This window comes from Geotrypetes seraphini, chromosome 2, assembly GCF_902459505.1.
Source record: "Geotrypetes seraphini chromosome 2, aGeoSer1.1, whole genome shotgun sequence".
In the NCBI taxonomy this organism is placed as follows: Eukaryota; Metazoa; Chordata; class Amphibia; order Gymnophiona; family Dermophiidae; genus Geotrypetes; species Geotrypetes seraphini.
In genome coordinates, this window is record NC_047085.1 from 182,631,059 (window position 1) to 182,650,104 (window position 19,046).

A 19,046-nucleotide genomic window follows, 5' to 3' on the forward strand; every position below is an offset into this window, starting at 1 on the left:
GTGCCAGCCAATAGGACTACCTGTTAATCAGTTTCTCTATCTCCACCTGCTGGTAGATGTGTGCTATCCCTAAAGCCTCTGGATTCATCTGCTGCTGTTGCTAAGGAAACATTTATCTGGCATCTACCAATCTTCATGGGTGCTGGATAACTAAGAGTTTACTATGTATATCAGGTGGGAGTGAGGGGAGGAAACTACTGTAACATGGAAGCTGAAGTAGTACAAGGAATATGAACTACAGTCAAGTATTGCATTTGTTTTATAGGAGAGCCAAGCAATGTAAATTACATTGCTTAAAGTACATGTATTACTGGCATTAATTATGGATATGAATGAGGATTTTAAAATTCCTCCAGGTCTTATTCAGCAGGGGTGCCATGTATTCCTTCCAAATGATAAGAAGCAAAGTAGCACTCTCTCCCCCATCCCACAGCCATTTGTCTTCTCTCCTACCCCCTCTCCCACAGCCTTCCTAATCTTGAGCAGGTGAGCTATGCAGCCAAATTCTATCATCCTATCTGGTTATTTCCCACATTCTGGCTCTACACTTAACTGCCCCCTTCCCTGGCTTTTTTATGTTATCAAATGCACGATACAAGGCATGTAATGATAATAAAGGAATACAATATTATTTAGGGGGGTTAAAGAAGTGAAATCAAAAGCAACCAATGATATGAGTATACAGTTTTGTAAATTAAGCCATGTTTTCCATATGAAAAAAGATCACACTAGAAACATATATCTTTGTTGTATTTTCTTTATTAGCATTTGTTGTATTAAAAATAAAAATGTATAGGTAAAAACAGTTCATGATCCTGCTCTGAACTCTCTCTCCCAACTACACCCACTGAACTCCATAAAACCTAAATATCCAAAAACCAATACAACAACAAACTGGCTTTTTCATCAACATACATGAAAGCTAATACACAACACTAGAAAGGATTAAAATAAAAAAGAAAACAATGAATGGAAAGCCAACTAGTAAAATATTGTGAACAGTACAGTTTTCTGTTTCTAATACTCTATGATCAAGTTACAAACTTTAAAAATGAGAGCAGCTTAAATTTGTAGCACTTTGCAAAAGAGAAAGAAAGAAATTGAGGGAAAACCAAATACTTTTCTTCCAGTGGTTTGTTCAGTTATCAGATCTGCCAGATTATTACTTGCTCAGACTACATCTGGTGAGAGATTAGTGACATAAAACAGACTTCAGAATACCTCTCATGGGCCCAGTTCACAGGATTGATGAGACAGATGCTGCAACTTAAGACTCCATTCCAAATTTCTCTTAATGCATTATTTTTTTAAAAAACAACAAATCAAACACACTTTAATTTTGTGATTTACAGCAAATTCTTTACATATGTTCCAAAGTCAGTCCCCACCCACCCCAAAATAAAATTTTATAGTAAATGTAGTTTTCCCAAACCCATGCTAGAAGAAATCATTGAAAAAAGTAACAAAATGACAGTGGTTACCACAGCTGATAATTTTGCTGCCTAATATTTAAAATTTATTGAAGCTGGATGCTTTTCACGTATTGCTAACCAGATTTAATTCATAACAAATTACACATATAGCACAAAGAAAAAGAAAACCTCATGGACAGTACTGCTTCTGATCACTAAGTGGTTCATAATGCAAAGAAACATGGACAGAATATACACTTTCTTACCGTTTTTCCTTTGGAAATGAACAAAAAAATAGCAATAACCCCCCCCCAAACATTTGGCCAAAGTTTCTCCTAGCAACAAAATCACCAGATGGTATCTTCCCCTCAAAGAATGAAATTATATTTATGTTCATGCAAGTGTGGTAAAGCAATATTTTGCTTTGGTTGAAATGTTGTCCTATGGATTAATCATATAGTGTGTGCTACAAATCTTTCTACAGCTATTGGACTTGATTTTTCTCATAAATTTCAGGTCTTGGATTCTAATAATTCTGTTCTCTCTTTATAAATTCTCCCCTTCCATTTTGTCAGCCTATCGAGAAGCGTGTGCTCATTGACAGATACCCGCATGGTAGTGGTGATGGGTGGGGGAGAGATATTCTGAGTATTAAATTCCAATTTGTAGTCTCAAACATTAAAGGAACAGAAACCATTAAAAAAAAAAAATTCATTGGCTCCTTTAAAGTGTAGTGTGCTATAAAAAGGTCACATCCAGAAGGTTCCCATTTCAGTCCAGCAGTCTGCCAGTTTTACTGATAAATGCTGCTCTAAAAATCAATCAAGACACCTAAGGTAGGTAGAGAGATAATGTGCACATGTAAATTTGTCATCTTCTCCACCTCAGGAATGTAACTTTACAATGGGTAGTAAACATGAAAAAAACACACCAAAACACACCCCAGCATCTCCCTGGGATTTTAACCAGTTTGTGTTTCTCAGTGTAAATATGATATTATAATTTAAATATCTGCATTGTCAGTTGTTCACCAAATCACCTCCCTTATCTGCAAGTAATCTGTAAATCCATCATACAAGTGCTGCACACAGTTCAGACAGTTCTAGAGGGCACATCATTTACTGTTTCCCCTCTAAAATAGCTTTGATTAAAATGCACCTTTTGGAGTAGTCTTCCTTCCCTTTCCTCCCAACCCCCCCCCCCCAAACTGAGCAGAGATATGCTTCTAAAAGCACTGTTTGCTCATTAACAGGTCATCAGTGCTGTAGGCCTAACCCCATTGGCTGCTTTTCTAACAAATTAAAACATCTTTTCTTTCAACAATGATGGGTCTTAAGGATTTATACTTATTTGAGAATGTGGAAGGTGTTCCATTTGTTTCTGTGTGTAACAAGTCAGATACATTTCAACTGGCATTTAAGACAAATAATATGATGAACCATTAGAGTGTAATAACTGTTCCATCTTCCTCGATGCCTCCCCTGGGGATAACCAAGCTGTGTCGGGGATCAGTTTTCAATGTGCTCAGCAGTTTGTGGAGACTGCCATTGCTTTCCCGCCCAGAGTGGTTAAGTACCAGGTCTCTTTGCAATCTATGGCTAAGGCTACTCCCATTGATTCTGGACAGACTAGTAGAGGGTAGACTGTGAGATTTTGGAATGTGTAAAGGCTCCAGGCTGCCCTCTATGACAATGTCAGGTTCTTCGTCACTCTCCATGTCATCGGGGAGGAAGTTCTGTAGCAAGTGGGAAGAAGGCAAGCTATGGTGGCTGGCTGTACTGTCCGTAGACTGCCCAGAGCTGCCGGACATCCTGCTGCTCCGGATAATATTGTTCCTTTGATTTGCTGGCTTGACTGTGATGATAAGATTGTGGCTATTAGCAATCATCATGTCTGTCACTTGGTCAAGAGTTTTCCCAGCTACCTCTATGCCATTGACTTCTAGAACCTCATCATTGACAGCCAGGAGCCCAGTGCTCTCTGCTAGGCCTCCAGGAACCATGCGTGAGATGAAAATGCCAGGCACTTTTTCAAGCCCATGAGGTGTCACTCTCACGCTGGTCCCATCACGGATATAGAATCCCAGTGGTTTCTCACAGCCGTGTCGGTACAGCCTCACTCTCCTGTGGGTCTCAGGAAGAATGTCTACGTCGATGATGGAGGACACGGGTCTGAAGTCATGTGGCATGCTGATGTCAATGTGTGGCCGTTTACGTACATTGTCATTGCGGAGTGTCACCAATGCCTTTTTCCTACGGGTCAGTGTATTGGTTCCAAAGTTGCTGTAATCCACTTCCTCTGCAAACAGACAAGAAAATAATCAGTCACATCTGTGTAATCACATAACAGCATTATAAAAGAGGAAGAGGGAATCAGTTTTAGAAGTATATTACCAATGACACAGTTAAAAACAAAATGACATGAATTACCAGAAGGGAAGGAACTCTCAGCAATGGTTACAGAGCAATAAAACATAGCATGTGACTGAACATAGATACTTAAAAGATAGCATACAGGTCACACTGATCATTTAATATTCTGTAAATCCAAACATAGCACACAAAAAGGTACTCTCAAAAGTGCTAACCCCCCCCCCAAAAAAAACAACAAAAACCCAAACACTAGAATATGATGCAACTCTGACATGCTAAACTCATGACAATGAATCTGAAACTTATGAGTGCTTGAAGTTGCATTTTGTGCAAAATCTACCAGGATCCAAGAGGTGCAATTCCCTATGAAAAAAATAAAGGAAGTTTCACTTTTTGCTGCACCCATCAGACTGGCAATTCCAATTGGCATTACTCCTCTAACATCCTCTTCAACACATACAAACTAGAAACCCCCCCCTCCAAAACGTATATCAGTCTGTATAGTAATGTTGATTCATGCACCTTCATAACAGCCCATCTGAATGTCTGTAGCTTTGTTTTCTGGGCCGATAGGAGGCCTATAGGAATGGATACCTTATGAACTGATGCATGCATAAGACAACAAAAACTAAACTGATAACTTAAGCCTACTTCCCCTCCCCACAAGGACACACCAACTGAACTTTAAAAATTACTCTATTCCCTTCTAAACTTATTTTCACAAATTACAGAAGGGGGTATCAATAATAACTCCTGTTAAAGACTTCATATGCTTGCATTCTCTTTAACAAACCATAGAAAAGAAGAGGGATTCAAAGTACAAACCACAAAGGAACACAAGAAAAGCACAAAGTGCCTTCAGGTTCCAGGTAATCCTACTTTAATGAAGGATTATTCAGAATTTGAAGGCCCTTTGTGCTTTTCTTGTGTATTTTTTTTTAGACAGCAGAATGAAAAATATACAATTCAAAATGCTATTAAAGTAGGAGTTTGTTTCACTAATCTATATAGACTTCCCCCTCGGTATTTGTGGTTTCGTTAAACGCAGTTTCAATTATTTCCAGTTTTTATTCTCTGGCTCCGCCCCCAAATTTACATCACAGGAAATTGCTGCTCCTGATGTTTTAACAGAGAAAATCGCCGCTCCTGGAACAAATCAGGTTAGGTTATTCGCGTTTTTTAATCTTTTTTAGGGGTTTGTTACCGAAAAACCACAAATAACATACGAGAAGTTATTTGCGGTTTTTCGGTATTCACTGCTTTGCTTTTCCCCTATCACTGTGAATGGGGAGAGGGAAATATACTAAAATAACCTGATTACCCAACCTAAAAAACCTCCTCCAAATGTCTCTTCAGAATCTACAACTCATAAAAGACAGAACAGAAGAACCAGGATCACAACAACCGGATGCAGATGTCCTAGCACACCACTTTCAAGAAAAAAATCAGAAAAGTGAGAGCATCATTTACCAAGAGCCTGGAATCAACTACCTCCCAACATCAAATCTCTTTAGAAGAGCAATAAAAACCCACCTCTTCACCTGACTCCTGAGGACCAGCTAGCATTCAGACTGTTACTCCCAAACCACTTTATTCTTAATAGATGTTCAACCCACTCTCTCACTGTACACACACTGATTCTCTCCCTGTGCATGCTTCAGGCTCCAAGTGTCTGCTAATCCAGAACAATTGAACTAGACGCATCTCACGGTACCCTATTGCCTTAGTCTTCTGTTCCTTGTTAATTGTTATATGTCTTATTTCTAACTGTTATGTATGTTACCATGTAACCCGTTCTGGGTTCCTTCAGAAGACGGGCTATAAATCGAATTAAATAAATAAATAAAACAAACCACCAAACAGCAATTGCAAGCCTAACAGGCAACTGGATACAAGTGCGCCTAGGAGTGGAAGACCCAGCACCAGACCTACCAAGGGGCAGGAGGTGTAGAGGTGGTGTGATATGGCACAAGCTGTACCCCATATGCTCCCTGAAACCAGTACTCTACAGGGGAGAAGCAAAGTCCCTCTCTCAGTGGCAAAGCCATCACCCACAGAGAGATGACCACCCAGAAAGAGACCAGAGCTGGCCAAGAAACAAGGTGGTGGTGCTGGTGGCACAACAAAGCACTGCGAGAGGATTCCCAAATGGAAAAACATCTCAGAACTGACAGCAAGGCTGTCACAGTAGCCACCAGAGTCGCCAGCATGTAAGGCGGCCAGGGAAAAGAAGCACCTCCCTCCCCAGGTTCTCCACCCAATGGCCACCAAAAAAGGTCTAGACCAGTGTCTCAAAACTTATTTAGCTCCGGCACACAAAACACAGAAAATGTTTTTGTGCCAAGTTATAACTGAAATTATAAAATTGCAAAACCAACAAAAAATTAACTCCCGGCTGGCGTGCTGAATGCTCTGACAGTCATAGAGTTCCTATGAGCATTGGAACAGCACAGAGCATTCAGTGCAGTGGCCAATGCTAAAAAACCCTTGCAAAGTTTGGTAAAAGGGGGGTAAATTTGAGAGTTATTTATTTAAAGTTCTTTAAGCTATGTATAGGTAATTGTAACAATGGTAAAACTAAAATAGATAGAATAGCTAATCAATGCTATTGATGTGCTTGTTTTTGAGTGCAAATTAACTTAAAATGCGGATCAATAGCAGACAAGCAAATACGTATATCATCATCCACCATCTGCAGTCGTTCTCTTTTTTTCAATTTAATTTCTGTCAGAGATGAATATCTAAGTTTGCAAAGATAAGAAGATAAGAAGATCCAAATGGTAACAAAATCTTGATTGCTTTGTTGTTCAAATTAGGATAACTACTGCATAAAAAAATAAAACTAGAATTACTTGCTGTTTTCAAGGACCAATCAAGTCAAAGAAGGATGACTGACTGGGCGGTTGTATCCTTATGTACGCAGACACTCATAACATTAACAGGGAATTTTAAAAAATAAAGTCAAATTCTGAAATCTCTTCGGGGCACATCACATTGCCACCTAGATGTCTCATCATCATCTAAAATTGAATATGGATAAAAGCAGAGCTGCTCATCGTCCCACCTAAACCTACCTCTCCGCTTCCCTCGCTCTCTGTCTCTGTGGACAACACTCTCATTCTTTCTGTTTTGTCTGCTCGTAATCTCGGGGTCATCTTTGACTCCTCTCTCTCTTTCACCGCACAGATAGAACACATTGTTAAAACCTGCCACTTCTTCCTCTATAATATTACCAAAATCCGACCATTCCTCTCTGAGCACACTACCAAAACACTTATCCATGCCCTCATCACCTCGCATTTAGACTACTGCAACTTGCTACTCTTAGGCCTTCTGCTTAGTCATCTTGCTCCCCTCCAATCCGTCCAGAATTCAGCTGTATGACTCATTCTTGGAAAGCCATTTTACTCACATTACCCCTCTCCTAAAGTCACTTCATTAGTTTCCCATCCATTTCTAAATACAATTCAAACTCCTCTTACTGACCTACAAATGCATTCAACTCAGCTATCCTTCACTATCTTTCTTCACTTATCTCCCCCTGTGAGCTCCGCTCCATTCTGTACCCTTCTCTCTGGCTGTCAACACCAGACTCTGTCCCTTCTGCCTTGCTGTGCTATATGCTTGGAACAAGCTGCCTGAAATCCTACAGCGGGCTCAGTCTCTGGCAATGTTCAAGGCCCAACAGTCCACCTCTTTGAAAGTGATTTCGACTCCTAACTCCTCACCTTGGGTTCTGCATCCCCAACCCCATATGTCATCCTGCCTGTCCAAGTTAGATTGTAATCTTCTGAGAAGGGACCATCTATAAATGTCAAAATGTACAGTGCTGCGTACGCCTTTCAGTGCTATTTAAGTGATAATTAGTAGTAGTAGGGCTGGCACTGTCAGACTACACAGAACGCCAACAACCAGTACACACAAAAATAGTGGCCGAAACCACCGCAGACTGGTGAACCTAAGACCCTTGGCAAGGACTCGCCTCTACAATCAGCTCACATGATTTAATGAGACAGCGTCAGCATGGGTTCAGCTGAGGGAGATCTTGCCTCACCAATTTGCTTGACTTCTTTGAAGGTATGAATAAACGTGCATAAAGGTGAGCTGGTTGATGTAGTGCAGGGGTGCCCACACTTTATGGGCTTGCGAGCTACTTTTATAATGACTAAGTCAAAATGATCTACCAACAATAAAATTTTAAAAAAACACAAAGCACACTGAAAGGCAGAGAAAATGTTAATTATTCATATTCCGGGTTTTTTCAAAGAGGTCACGGCAGATGACTCTATGCAATGTCACCTCAGTAACAAAATACAAAAATAAACAAATACACCCCCTCCCTTTTTACTAAACCACAATAGTAGGTTTTAGCACAGGGAGTTACGCTGAATGCCTCGTGCTGCTCTCAATGCTCATAGGCTCCCTGCGCTAAAAAACGCTATTGCGGTTTAGTAAAAGGGAGCCATAGTGCAAAATATAGACAGCAGATATAAATTCTCAAAACCGACACATTTTGATCACTAAATTGAAAATAAAATCATTTTCCTACCTTTGCTGTTTGGTGATTTCATGAGTCTCTGGTTGCACTTTCTTCTTCTGACTGTGCATCCAATCTTTCTTCCTTTCTTTCAGCCTCCTGTATGTTTCCTCTCCTCCAGACCTCATTCTCTCCCCCAACTTTTTCTTTCTGTCTCCCTGTTCCCCCTTCTTTCTGTCTCCCTGTCTGCCCCCTTTCTTTCTTTCTCCGTGCCCTCCCCCAAGCCACTCGGTTTGCTGCCACCGCCATCGAGGAACAGCCCCCAAGCCACCGCCGTCCCAAGCTTTCCCTACAGAAGCGTCGCGCTGACCAGCATTCCGCTCCCTGACGTCAATTCTGACGTAGGAGAGGAAGTTCCGGGCCAACAAGGCATTTCTCCTCATTCCATCCAGCCTGAGCCCTATCTCTCCTTGATCCAGCATTTCCCTTCTGTGTCTGTCAGAATTACCATTCCACCTATTTTCCAGCATCACCCTTCTTTGTGTCCATCTCACCTATATCCCTATCTCACCACTTTTTCAGAATCTTCATTTGTCTCTGTCCTTGTCTTTACCCCATGTTCACCATTTGCCCTTTCAATGTCTTTATCTCCCACCCCCCACACACTATTTCAGCATTACTTCTATGTCTCTATTTCACCTCCTCTTCATGTCCCCTCTGTATCTCTATCCTTATTCAGTAGGTCCTGCTTACTCTTTCTCTTCTTTGTGTCACTATCTCCATTTTCAGCTTTCCCCCCTTTTCCTTTGTTAATGCACCCTGTAGCCAGAATCTTTCCACCCTCCCTCCACTCCGGCCCAGCCCAGTATGAAATATTTCCTTTTGTTTCCCTCCCCTCTCTCTCTCTCTTCTGCTCCCTCACCCACGAGTCCTGCATCTGGCCCTCTCCCTTCTACCTGCACCTAGCAAAAAACTCCTGCTCCGCGGCTCTCTTAAGCAACTCTTCAGCAGCGGTGATCAAGACAAGCTGCCGACATCGAGGCCTTCCCTCTACGAGTCCCGCCTTTGTGGAAAAAGGAAGTTGAAACAAGCGGGACTCGCAGAGGGTAGGCCCCGACGTCAGAAGCTTGTGTCAATCGCTGCTGCTGAGTTGCCGAAGAGAGCCGCGGAGCAGGGGGTGTGGCCGGAAGCAGGTAGAAAGGAGAGGGCTGCTGGAAGAGGTAGAAGTTCCGGAGTATGACACCAACCCGGGCCAGGATGATTTCTTTTTCAGGCTGTTGCTGCTGCCGCCACCACGCCCCCCCCCCCCCGAAATGACAAAAACAGCCTAATGCCCGGCGTCGGCATCTTTGACGTCGGGGAGAGGAAGGCTGATAGGCCCGGTAGTTCGGGACGGCAACACGAGTCTATCACAGAGCCCGGGATGGGCTCTGCGATCGACTCATGTTGCCTTCCTGAGCTACCGGTCGATCGCGATCGACGCGTTGGGCACCCCTGATGTAGTGTATCTAGATGAGAGACTCCTGAGAAAATTAAAGAGTCATGGGATAGATGGATTAGGAATTGGTTATTGGATAGAAAACAGACGGTAGGGTTAAATGGTCATTTTTCTCAATGGAGGAAAGTAAACAGTGGAGTGACGTAGGGATCTGTACTGGGACCGATGCTATTTAACTTATTTATAAATGATCTGGAAACTGGAATGACGAGAAAGTGTTATCTGCAAATTAATCACCTAACTATTCAAAGTTGTTAAAACTCATGTGGATTGTGAAAAATTGCAGGCAGACCTTTGAAAATTGAAAGACTGGGCATCCAAGAGGCAGATGAAATTTAATGTGGACACATGCAAAGTGATGTACATTTTGAAGAATAACCTGAATCACAGTTACCAGATGCTAGGGTCCACCTTGAGAATTAGTGCCCGCTGTAGGATTTCAGGCAGCTTGTTCCATGCATACAGCACAGCAAGGCAGAAGGGACAGAGTCTGGTGTTGACAGCCAGAGAGAAGGGTCACCGTATGCATTACAATGAAACCTTCTACCCAATGAGTGGCGGTGGCCAAAAAAGCAAACAGGATGCTAGGAATTATTAAAAAAAGAATGGTTAACAAAACTAAGAATGTTATAATGCCCCTGTATTGCTCCTTGGTGCGACCTCATCTGGCGTATTGCATTCAATTCTGGTCTCCTTATCTCAAGAAATATATAGTGGCATTGGAAAAGAAGAGCAACAAAGATGAAGAGATGAAACTCCTCTCGTATGAGGAAAGACTAAAAAGGATAGGGCTCGAGCTTGGAAAAGAGAAGGCTGAGGGAAGCTAAGATTGAAGTCTATAAAATCCTGTATGGAGTAGAACGGGAACAAGTGGATTAATTTTTCACTCCATCAAAAATTATAAAGACCTGAAAACACTCGAAGTTACAGGGAAATACTTTTAAAATCAATAGGAGAACATTTTTTTCACTAAGAGAATAGTTAAGCTCTGGAACGCATTGCCAGAGGTTGTGGAAAGACCAGATAGTGTAGCTGGTTTTAAGAAAAGTTTGGACAATTTCCTGGAGGAAAAATCCATAGTCTGTTATTGAGAAAGACATGGGGGAAGTCACTGCTTGCCCTGGATCGGTAGCATGGAATGTTTTGGCCAGGTACTAGGATCTGGATTGGCCACTGTGAGAACGGGCTACTGGGCTTGATGGACCATTGGTCTGACTCATTAAGGCTATTCTTATTCTCACAAGAACCAGGTAATAAGCAAATAAACTTGGGGTAAGAAACAAACCAACCTGGGAAGGGGGAATGCAAATGGCTGCTGCCAGAGGGAATGTTTGCCAAATTGCAGCAGCTCAACGGGGCCGTTAAGGACTCCTGCCCTGAAGGTAAGGGGAATCCCAATCATGAGTGGAAATGAGACTCACCCGATTTGGACCTCTAGCTATAGATCTGTCCCTGCAAAACGTGGAAAACATGAAACACACACCATATTACCCTTAACAAGTTGAGCAGAACTGGCCTTGTCTAGACTGAAAGAAGCACTGCCAACGTGCATTAAACTTCCCCATAGCAGTAAAACTACTTCATTCCAGATGGCCATAGCACAGGACATACTTTTCATTCTTTTTTTTGTGTTGTGAGGACACAAAGCAGCAGCAGGAGGAGACAGGAGGAGGGAGAGACCTGACACCACCAGATGTACCCCAAGAGGCACACCCCTAGGTTCTATTGAACTGGGAAACCCAGAACAGGAACAATCCAGAAGATGAAACTAAGAGTCTGTAAGAGACCATCCATCCACCTGCTGGAGATAGAGAATACTGGCTAACCAGGAAGCTTAACTTCCTATGTGACAGAACTCAGTTTATCTCTGTCTGCTGATGGATGGCCATCACCCACATATCTCTGGATTCATCTGCTGCTGATGACAAGGAATTAATTTTTTTTTCACTTGATACATAGCTTTTCAGAAGTTACAACAGTTTGACATTCAAGAAGATCTTACAGCAGTGCATTGAAATATAAATCTATCTAATTTCGTGCAAAAATTGCACATACAGCACTTTTGCCTTCAGGTGACAAATTGTTCCTTAATATTCAAAGTGTAAGACAAGTTGTCTGGATCAGTGAAACTACTTCAATGCACTTTGAATTAGACAGAAGAGGATGAAAAATCTGCAAGAGTATAAATGCTTTTGAAAGCACTGTTCAAAGAATTTTGTTTTTTCTCAGAATAACCACTTCAAAATATTTATCTTTTGGGGAATAGATGCAACTTGGAAACAAAAAATGCCTTTTTAATTTTGTCATTTCATTGGCTAGAAAAAGTGTTCAGTGTTGGTGTGAAAGTTGACCTAGCTTGGCACATATTTTATTCATATGAAATGAGAAATTAGAGATTTCCTGAAACAGCACAAGGAACCCTCCCTCCCACTGCTTAGATAGCTGCTTTACATGGGGACTTGTCTGCCAGATGAAAATACCAGTACATAGCCAGATAAGATTATATAAACAAGCCCAAATTCCACAGAGGAGCAGACCGCCAGACTTCTGTACTACTATTACTGTTGGATGCAGCATTTCAGAGTGTGTGTGTGTTTAATGTATTCTCTGTTATTATTTCCTCTAGGAGCTCTGGAAAGTAATTCAAAAGACAGAATTACTTCCACCAAGGAGAGCAGCACTTCAGGAAGCATGAGACTGGAGCCAGCACCTCATTAGCAGAGTCAGGGGTGCCCCTCAGTGCTCGCTTTCAGATTCTAAAATCACTATCTGACTCAGAAGACATGTCTCTTTTCTTTAATTCTTTTAATGGAAGCAGACTACCATAAATATCTGGGCTACAATTTAAGATCTTTCTTTTTTTTAATAATAAACAGTAGTTATTGTCTAACTACTTTCTCCATTTTTCTGTATAATTTCACAAATTGTTATAAGGGCAGTCGCATGGTCATAATGGGCAGTCACATTCTTTCCTATAGATTAGTAGATTAAAATATAGTTAGAAAAGCAGAGTTTCAGCTTTTGGATTTCTGGGTTGTAAAATGGAAAGGAAGAACATGCGCTAACAATTTTTTAATTGTAAAAATGCCTCGGGGGAGGGGTGGAGAGAGGGGGGGGACCCACAACCATTTCCCTTGTCCTGTAAAGCAGTACTTTTCAACTAGTGTGCCTCCGAGAGCTTCCCAGTGTGTCACACAAGAATCTGCCTTCCCCCCAAACATTTATTCAGTAACAGGCAGTTTTACAGCATAAAGCACACGTAAAGCAGTCTGTTACCAAAATTCACTCGCCTTTGGAAAGCTACTTTTGACCAATGCTGACAGAAAGGCTTCTGCCACCCTACTGCCGACAGCTCATATAGCCTCCTGTCCTGCATTAGCAGCTGACCTCTCCTCCACTGCCCCACAAGAGTTCCTGTGAAGCAAATGAAGAAAGCCTTTTTAAAAATGAAGGAAGCCTTTTAAAAAAATTGCTTGTGAGGGGAGAGCGGATAATAACCACAGCTAGTGGAGGAAGAGAAAAAAAAAAGTTAGGTTGGAGGAGGTAGAATGCTGCCTCTGGGGAAGTGGTGGTGGTGGTAGTGGGGAGGGAAAGGCTAGTTGTTAAAGAAAAAGTGCTGCCTGTATGGAGTTCTAGGGAAGAAGACAAAGGCCCCGATTCACTAAAGTCAGCAATCGTCGCTAAACCTGTTTTCACAGGTTTAGAAATGATCGCTGCTACGCACCTGATTCACTAAATGTCCCAACTGCGTGTTTTTCCCCATTGTCCGATCCAATCCAACCCATTCAAATTAGTAAAATCCCATACAAAATAGCCAAGCTATTCACTAACATTTGCTTGGCTATTTTGAATCGGGTTTTACTATCCTAAAACCCAACTGCTATAGACCTGTCGTAACAGTTACCAACAGGTCTGCCTGTTTTTTTTTTCTCTTTTGCAATGGCACAGACAGTTTGCATGTATTACACACGCAAAATATCTGACCAAAAAAAAAAAAAAAGAAAAAGAAAAAGCCTCCTCCTGACAAAGCATTCCCTCCCTTCCCCGAACCCCCCAAAATGGCAGGAGGGATGCCAACTCCCTCCTGCCACTGGCCCCACCCGCCCGCTGGCCGAACACCCTCCCATGTGGTCTACCTCCCCCGAATACCCACATTTAAAATATGGCAGCAGAGATGCCAACTTCCTCCTGCTGTTGGGACCCCCCCTCCGCCATTGGCCCGGTCTCCCCCCCATACCTGTAAGTTGCTCAGTCCCTCCTGCTCCTCTGGCCTCCAGTGATGCAATGCCGGCCTTAGGCCCCACCCCAGTGCATCATGTGATGCACCGGGAGGGGCCTAAGGCCCTGATTGGCTCAGGTGCCTCGGGCTCCTCCCTAAGCCTCAGCATCCTTGGGTTGTGGGTTCAAACTCGCGCTGCTCTTTGTGACCCTGAGCAAGTCACTTAATCCCCATTATTCCAGGTACATTAGATAGATTGTGAGCACACTGGGACAGACATGGAAAAATGCCTACCTGAATAAATTCATGTAAACCGTTCTGAGCTCCTTAGGGAGAACGGTATAGAAAATTGAATAAATTAATTAATAATGCAGAAATCTGAGAAATCTGTAACCTTTCTGAATAATGCTGATTGTCTCTTCTAATACATTTCTCCTTTCTCTGGGGTTTAAGTACTAAGAATGTACTAAGATGTGTGTGCCAAACATGTTAAAAATAGCTTCTTACCTCCCAATGGCTCAGCTTCCACTGACCATCTAGTGTCAACTAGCAATGTTTTGAACTTTTTCTCTTGCAGCAGTGAGCGGCTTGCTTTGGGGAAGAATATAGCCTCCCCCTATTTGAAACATGCTAGCTAATTTGGACAATGCCGAAAGTATGCATTAAAATTTAGTTTCTGCTGCTGTGCCTTAACATGCTGGTAAAATATTCTGCATATATAGCTACATTAAAGTTAATGGGCTGGGGGCGGAGCTTACCTAAGATGGCGATCTGAATGTTTGCGGAGACGCCGTTGTTCTCGTGGTGGAATTTTCCTGTGAGCTATGGTGAAAAGGAAATCTAAGGTTCGGGTCTTTCCCGTTGAAGTAACGACACCATTGGGTCCGATGGATTCCTTCGTGGAACATGGCTCGCGAACGCCACAACCGGAGGTATCCTCGGCTGGAGAGACTGCACAAGCTGAGGTGCGGGATCTCTCCTTTGAGGCAGTCATTCTTTCTCCGGATGAGCGTAGACCGCCTTCCTGCCCCGCAGCAACGGAGGAGTCGTTTGCCGACGTGCCGGCTCGGGATGCCCTCTTGCTGTCCTCTCGGAGTGGGAGGACTAACCCTGTACGGGGGAAGGAGGAGCCCTTAGGATCTCAGGAAGCGGCTGAGAGAACTCAGCAGGCTCATGTACTCTCTTCAACTACTCAGGAGGCTACAGGTACTTTGGGAGCCCATGAACTTTTTCAGATTTCTGAAGTGGTTACTGATACTTTGGTCACAACAGGATATATTGGAACTGAGATTGTCCCCTTGCAAAGGCCTAAGGTAATTACAATGGAATCCATATGGGAGGCCATATCAAACATGCAAACTTCTTTGGGGAGTCAAATTCAACAGTTATCTTCACGCTGTACTACTGTTCTCTCAGAAAATTTGGAACTTAAAAATAAGGTATCAAGTCTGGAGAACAAAATGAGTGACATTGAGACTAAAGTAAAGACTTTGGAAGTACAAGCCCTGACTTGGGTTAAGGACAGTGCTAGCTTGCACTTTAAACAAGAAATGCTGGAAAATTCTATTAGGAGGAATAATCTTCGGATTATTAATTTTCCAAAAGTACAATCTACAACTGCCCTTATTATGTTTAAAAGATATCTGTCAGAAATTTTGAAAGTACCAGAAACCTCGTATCCACCTCTCTCAAAAATATATTACCTTTCAAAGAGAATTAAACCTCAAAATCCAAACTTAGATCAGCAGAATTTATCTGCTGATAGTTTGGATTTGACTCAGATTTTAGAGAGATCGGATACTGAGATTCAGGTCCCAGCCACATTAATAGTACAGTTTGCAATTGATTCGGACAGGGACTGGATGCTTAGGATGTTTTTTAAATATAAAGATGTTCCGTTTATGACAAACATAATTAGGATGTATCCTGATGTATCTCGTCCAACCCAGAGAAGAAGAAAACAGTTTTTGGTATTAAGACCTCAGGCTGTACAACTAGGGGCAACCTTTGTTCTAAGATACCCCTGTAAGTGTGTTATGATATTTGGAGGAAATAGATATGTATTTTATGAACCACAACAGTTATCTAAGTTTATCTCAGATAGAGAGTCATCATGAGCTTCTTTGTTTTCAAGTTAGCTCAATGCAGAATGTTCAAGAGCAGTCAGATCGCCTCTTTATTATTGTCTTTTATTAATTTCCTAATTGTTTCATCTCAGTTTTTTCCTTAACTTCGTCTCCAAAAAAATATATTGTGGACTAACAATGCTTTGTATAGTTGATTTTCTTTAAGAATTTTGGAATGTGATCTATTTCAAACTACAGTGTATGTTTGCTTATTGACTTGTAATTATTGTCAATTATTAAAAATCAATAAATATTAAATTATAAAAAATAAAAAATAAAAAAAGTTAATGGGCTGGGGTTGGTGCATCATTGACAAGCTTCCAACACCAGGCCACAGACAATGGGAGAAGCAACGCTCACTCCCTTGGGGAGAGAGAATTCCAGTTATCATGCAATAGTGACGCCTAGTGCCCAGATTCAGGACCCGTGACTGCAAAGCATCAGAAGAAACCATAGTAAGTGGCACCCAGCTGAGGACTAATGAGGCTATAATTGGACTAGATGGAGTTGAGAGTGTAGATATAGCACAGTTACTTACCGTAACAGGTGTTATCCAGGGACAGCAGGCAGATATTCTCTACATGTGGGTGACATCACCGACGGAGCCCCCTAGCGGACATTTTCGCAAGCAGACTTGCTTGAAGACCTTCAAGCTTGCGATTGGCTCGCGCATGCGCGCATGCTCCTCCCACCCAGTCTAGGGCATGCGTCTCCTCAGCATGGCCTCAGTTCAGATAGCAAGCAAAGAAGCCAACCACAGGGAGGTGTGTGGGTTGTGAGAATATCTGCTTGCTATCCCTGGATAACACCTGTTATGGTAAGTAACTGTGCTTTATCCCAGGCCAAGCAGGCAGCAGCATATTCTGCACATGTGGGAGACCTCCAAGCTAACCAGAATGGGATGGATGGAGAGTTGGCAAATTAGGAGAACAGATTTTGCAAAACTGACTGGCCAAAATGGCCATCACGCCTGGAAAAAGCATTCAGACAGTAGTGCAAGGTAAACATATGAACCGAGGATCAAGTGGCAGCCTTATAGAATACCTCAATCGGCGTCGAACGGAGGAAAACAACAGACGCCGCCATCGCTCTGACCTTGTGGCCCATGACTCGACCCGGCAGGGATAGACAAGCCTGAGTGTAGAAAGAGAAATAAGCGGCCAACCAGTTAGAAATGGTCCGCTTAGTAACAGAGCAACCCAAGCGATTTGGATCGAAAGACAGGAACAGCTGGGAAGCAGAATGATGAGGAGCGGTGCGCTTCAAGTAGAAGGCCAGCGCATGCTTACATTCAAGAGAATGCAGAGCCACTTCTCCAGGGTGAGAATGGGGCTTCGGAAAAAAACACAGGAAGAACGATGTATTGGTTGATATGAAACTCAGAAACAACCTTAGGCAAGAACTTAGGATGGGTACGGAGAACCACCTTATCATGATGGAAGACAGTGAAAGGTGGATCCGCAACCAAGGCTTGAGCCTCACTGACCCGACAGGCAGAAGTGAGAGCATAAGAAACATAGCATTCCAAGTAAGAAACTTCAAGTGAGCCCGCGCAAGTGGTTCGAATGGGGGTTTCATCAAATGAGCAAGGAGATCCCAAACCACAGGAGGAGGTTTAAGGGGCGGATGAACGTGGAAAAGACCTTTCATGAAGTGGGAAACCACAGGATGAACAGAGATAAGCTTCCCGTCAAGTGGCTGATGAAAAGCAGCAATGGCACTGAGGTGGACTCGAACCGAAGAGGACTTGAGTCCAGCGCCAGACAAGTATAAAAGATAATCCAGGACAGCAGATAAGGGGGCAGACAGCGGCTCCTGCTGTCGAATAACACACCAGGAAGCAAAGCGAGTCCACTTCTGATGGTAACATTAGCGAGTGGACTCCTTTCGAGACGCCTCCAGGACGTCCAGCACAGGTTGTGAGAACTGGAATGAGGACATTAAATCTCGAGGAACCAAGCCGTCAAGTGCAGAGATGGGAGGTTGGGATGAAGAAGAGAACCTTGACTCTGTGTAAGCAGAGAAGGAAAAACAGGCAGAAGAAGAGGCTCCCTGAAACTGAGTTGCAAAAGAAGGGAGAACCATGGCTGCCGGGGCTACTGAGGAGCTATCAGAATCATGTGGCATGCGAGAACTTGAGTCTGACGAGAGTTTTCAGAATCAGAGGGAATGGAGGGAACGCATACAGAAATAGGTTTGTCCAATCCAGCAGGAAAGCATCCGCCTCGAGTCTGAGAGGGGCAACTGGTGATTGAGGGGGGACGCGAACAGATTGACGTCCGGAGTCCCCCAACGAGCAAACACCTGACGTAGGGTCAAGGAATGGATGGACCACTCATGAGGCTGCAGAAGACGACTCAACTTGTCTTCCAGACAATTGTGCTGCCCCCAAATTTAGACCGCTCGAAGGAATATGTTGCGGCGGATGGCCCAATCCCAGAGCCTCAGCGCCTCCCGACACAAGGACCAGGACCCCGTTCCCCCCTGTTTGTTGATATAATACATGGTGACTTGGCTGTCCGTGAGGACTAGCACCACTCGGTCACGAAGCAGGCGACAAAAAGCTTTCAGGGCGAGGAAAATCGCTCGAAGCTCCAGTAGATTGATGTGACAAAGGCGGTTCGCACTAGATCAAAGACCCTGAGTGCGAAGACCATCCAGATGAGCCCCCCAAGCATAGGTCGACAAATTCATCGTGAGGACCTTCTGCGGAGGAGGAGCATGAAACAGAAAACCTCTGGAAAGATTGGAAGAGAGCATCCACCAACGGAGAGACTGCTTCAACAAAGCAGTCACAACAATGAGTCGAGAGACAGGATCCCGTTCCTGGTTCCATTGGGACGCTAGAGTCCATTGAGGAATACAGAGGTGAAGTCTGGCAAAAGGAGTCACGTGAACCGTGGAGGCCATGTGACCTAGGAGGACCATCATGAGCCGAGTCG

General features: G+C 43.1%; 1 protein-coding gene across 5 annotated transcripts in view; it reads right to left on the minus strand.

The window, feature by feature from the left end:
• Positions 1-741: 741 nt before the first annotated feature.
• Positions 742-19,046, minus strand: part of PARD6G (par-6 family cell polarity regulator gamma) — a 224,552-nt gene continuing 206,247 nt past the window's right edge. For all 5 annotated transcript variants that reach the window (XM_033934470.1, XM_033934471.1, XM_033934472.1 and 2 more), the window contains exon 3: positions 742-3,710. In XM_033934470.1, coding sequence (XP_033790361.1) covers positions 2,854-3,710 — 857 coding nt within the window. In that variant the 3' untranslated portion in view covers positions 742-2,853. The remainder of the gene's footprint in view (positions 3,711-19,046) is intronic.